A 3,618-nucleotide genomic window follows, 5' to 3' on the forward strand; every position below is an offset into this window, starting at 1 on the left:
TGGAGCTCTGGGGAGTAGCACAAGGTGTCCCCGAGAGACGACCCCGCGCCGAGCTCCGATCCTGCCGCCGCAGTGGGACTGTGCTCCGTAGCCAGGGCCCCTTCCCTGGGGCTTTCTTGCCTCCAGGCGGGTGAGGGAGGACATCGTGAGGACATGTCTGACCACCTGGTGCTTTGGGTTTCCTTTCAGATCGATGACATTGCGGACGGCGCGGTGAAACCCCCTCCGAACAAGTATCCCATCTTCTTCTTCGGCACCCACGAGACGTAAGCGTTAGCCTCGCTCCCCTCGCCCGGGCTCTGCCTCTGCTCCGGCCTCACCTCTGCTTTGTTTCTCTCCAGAGCCTTCTTAGGCCCTAAAGATCTCTTCCCTTATGAAAAATATAAAGACAAATATGGCAAACCAAACAAGAGGAAAGGTTTCAACGAGGGACTGTGGGAAATCCAGAACAACCCTCACGCCAGTTACAGTGCCCCTGCGGTGAGTGCAGCCAGGGCTGGGGCTGTGGCCCCTCCACCCCTTCCTCCCTCCACGTTGCTCTCCTCCTCCTCCTGCTTCTCATTGCTGCGGTGCTGATGTGCTTCCAGCTTGGCTTCCTCGGGGTGGAATTAGCTTCCCTTTCCTTCCCTGCCCTCTCCCTTCCTCAGAGAGTTTGCTTTTCCTTCTCTTCCTCCTCCAGAGGAGAAAGATGCTTTCACCCCGTTGTGTCACTGGGGTTGTGCTTTGTGCTGCTTGCCCAAAATCGTGGAGATTTTGTTGTCAGAGCAAGAGCTTGAGGCTTGCTCATTCCCAGCTCTCAGATCTGGACTGTTGGGTCGTCTTCTTCATCTGTTTCCAAGGTCTTGAGCCCTCCAAGTGGGATTTGGAACAGCTCTTTGGCAAGTGCTCGTGGGGGCATTTCCTAACCATAATTGTGCAGTTTGTGGTATCATGATCATCAGAGGAGACCTCCAGCTTCGTAGGCAGTTGGTGTGAAGAGGCAGAGGAAGGTTCTTAGGTGAACTGCAAGGTCAGGGTGGTCTGGAGGTCATCGGGGCAGGGAATGATCCACCTTGGCTGTGCTGTGGCCAGTGAAGGAGAGAGGATGTGGTTTGAGGGGATGTGGGAGATGGTCTGACCTAAAACTGTTGATAAGGGTAAGGTGAGACTGTGGAGGTGTTCAGAAACCTGGAGGTTGGTGATGGTGAGGGAAGCAGCTCCCACTGTGGCCAAGGATCCACCAGGAACTCCCATCAGGGATGAGGAACCTTCTGCAATTGAAGGAACCAAGGCCCCAGAGAGGCTGAGAGTTCACCAATGCCAACTGCATCCTGTGGCCAGAAGGAGCAGGAGAGGACACTGAAGTAGAGGTTTTCCTTGGTTTTGAGACCTAAATGAAGTGAGGTACCAGGAGCAGCCAAGGGCAAGGAGAGGCTTTCCAGCAGCTGGAAGAATCCTGGCTCTAGGGAATGCCAGTCCTGCCATGCACAAGGGATCAGCCCAGAAGATGGAAGTTGGGATGTGATGTCCTTGTATGAGGAACCTCCTGATGGACTGGAGAAGTGAGGAGACCTTCAGGGAGCAAGACAGAGATCTCAACTGTGAAGAGTGTGGTGGCCACCTGGACATCCTGTGTGGACCTTTCCCATGGAGAAGGTGTGAAGAGGACAGGAAGAGGCCTGGTCCAAGTGGAGGAAGGAAAACATCCACTCCCTGATGCTGGAGGAGAGGCTGAACCAGCATCCCCCACTTGTCTGGCGCCGTTAGGGCAGAGGAGGGTCTGCTCTCAGGAGAGATCCCAGTTCCAGGCTGCTCCAGGGGGTTGGGCAGAGTCAAGGATGGGTGGAAGAGGGGAGTGAGGTGACAGCACTGTGGAAACTGAGCTGGGGGATCCAGGGAATGTGGCACTGGTGGTCTTGGAGTGGTGTGTGAGGGGCTGTGGGAAGGGGGTGGCAGGAGAGCTGGAAGAGGGTGCAGGGGAGTTAGAAGAGGGTACAAGGGAGTTAGGAGGGAGTGCAGGGGAGTTGGAAGAGGGTTCAGGGAAGTTAAAAGGGTTCAGAAGAGCATTCTGGTTGAAGGGTTGGTGGCATTGTCCAGAGCCATTCCCAATGGATCCATGCTGGGAGGGGATGCTGCTCCACGCTGCTCTGCATGCACAGCTCTGCCATCCTTCGCTCCCCACCCTCTTGTGCCCCTTCTCCTTTCCTTGCTCCTCCCCAAAATTCCGCCCAGGCCCCTCGGGGTGGTGACACCTCTCTCCTCCTGCTGTCTCTAGCCCGCGAGCTCCTCCGACAGCGACGTCCCCGACAACGACCCCATGGCGGGAAGCGATGCCGGAGACGACGAGGAAGACTCTGCCATGGCTGCAATCCCCACGGAGAAGGTGGATAGTGATGAGGACTCGGATCGAGGCAGTGACCACAGTGGGCTCAAGCGAAAATCGTTGGCCATGAAGGTGAGTGTGGGCTGGGGATGGGTGGCCTGGGCACCTTGGGTTCACCACGGAGCTTTCCTCGAACTTCTCATGGCAGAAAGTAGTGAAGGATCATAGAATTGTGGAATTTTAGGGGTTGGAATAGAGCTTAGAGATCATCTCCAACCCCCTCCCCTGGGCAGGGACACCTCCCACCAGAGCAGGTTGCTCAAGGATTTTCCCAACCTGACAGGGTTGGGGCAGCCACAGCCTCTCTGGGCAACCTGTGCCAGTGTCTCACCACCCTCACAGGAAAAAACTTCCTAAGATCTAACCTAAATTTCCCTCTATCAATTTCTCCCCATTGCTCCTTGTCCTGTCCCTGCAGCTCCTCCTCTGCAGCTTCCCTGGAGCCGAGCCCCTTCCTGGAAGGCTTCTATGAGTTCTCCATGCAACCAACTCCCTCTGGATTCTCCAGTGGGAAATGGGGTTCAGGGTGTGTTTGGGGGTCTCACAGCTGTCTCATGATGCCTGTGGGATGGAACAGTCAATCCTGGTGGAGTTTGCAGCCTGGAGGAGAATCCAGAGCTACAGATCTGAGTGCACATGGCTGTTCTTGCAGGGCCAGTTGGGAATCTATGAGTTCTCCATGCAACCAACTCCCTCTGGATTCTCCAGTGGGAAATGGGGTTCAGGGTGTGTTTGGGGGTCTCACAGCTGTCTCATGATGCCTGTGGGATGGAACAGTCAATCCTGGTGGAGTTTGCAGCCTGGAGGAGAATCCAGAGCTACAGATCTGAGTGCACATGGCTGTTCTTGCAGGGCCAGTTGGGAAGAGTTGGGAAAAACCCCTTCCTGGGAAGCAGTGGCCTTCCATGGTGGGTGGAGAGGGAATGAGCTTCTCTCATGTTGTCACCTCTCCCACCCCAGATGCAAGTGACAAAACGGCCTCGGAAATCCTCCAGTGACCTGGATCAGGGCAGCCCCTCCGTGACGGACGAGGAGAACTCGGAAACATCTTCTGAGTCGGAAAAAAACAGTGACCAGGTGAGAGGGATTTGGGATGTGCTGACAGTGGGGAGAGGGCTGGAGGGAGAGCATCCTTGTCTGAGGGACAAAGGCTTGAGGGAACCTAACTGGCTTCTGACCCCATCCTGAGACTGTTCCATGTTTTCTCATATCTGTGTGTTCCTCCAGGATTTCACTCCGGAAAAGAAACCAGTGGC

At 55.6% G+C, this 3,618-nt stretch overlaps 1 protein-coding gene across 1 annotated transcript; it reads left to right on the top strand.

Annotated features, from left to right (window-relative positions):
* Nucleotides 1-189: 189 nt before the first annotated feature.
* On the top strand, nt 190-3,439 carry LOC103800915 (hepatoma-derived growth factor-related protein 2-like; the record flags this gene model as incomplete). The annotated part of the gene is made up of 4 exons (XM_009073308.1): nt 190-266; nt 342-480; nt 2,255-2,434; nt 3,323-3,439. Coding segments are annotated over 4 exons (513 nt in total), but the record flags the coding sequence as incomplete, so codon positions are not given.
* Nucleotides 3,440-3,618: the final 179 nt, after the last annotated feature.

Source organism: Acanthisitta chloris, unplaced genomic scaffold (genome assembly GCF_000695815.1).
Source record: "Acanthisitta chloris isolate BGI_N310 unplaced genomic scaffold, ASM69581v1 scaffold39424, whole genome shotgun sequence".
Classification (NCBI taxonomy): domain Eukaryota; kingdom Metazoa; phylum Chordata; class Aves; order Passeriformes; family Acanthisittidae; genus Acanthisitta; species Acanthisitta chloris.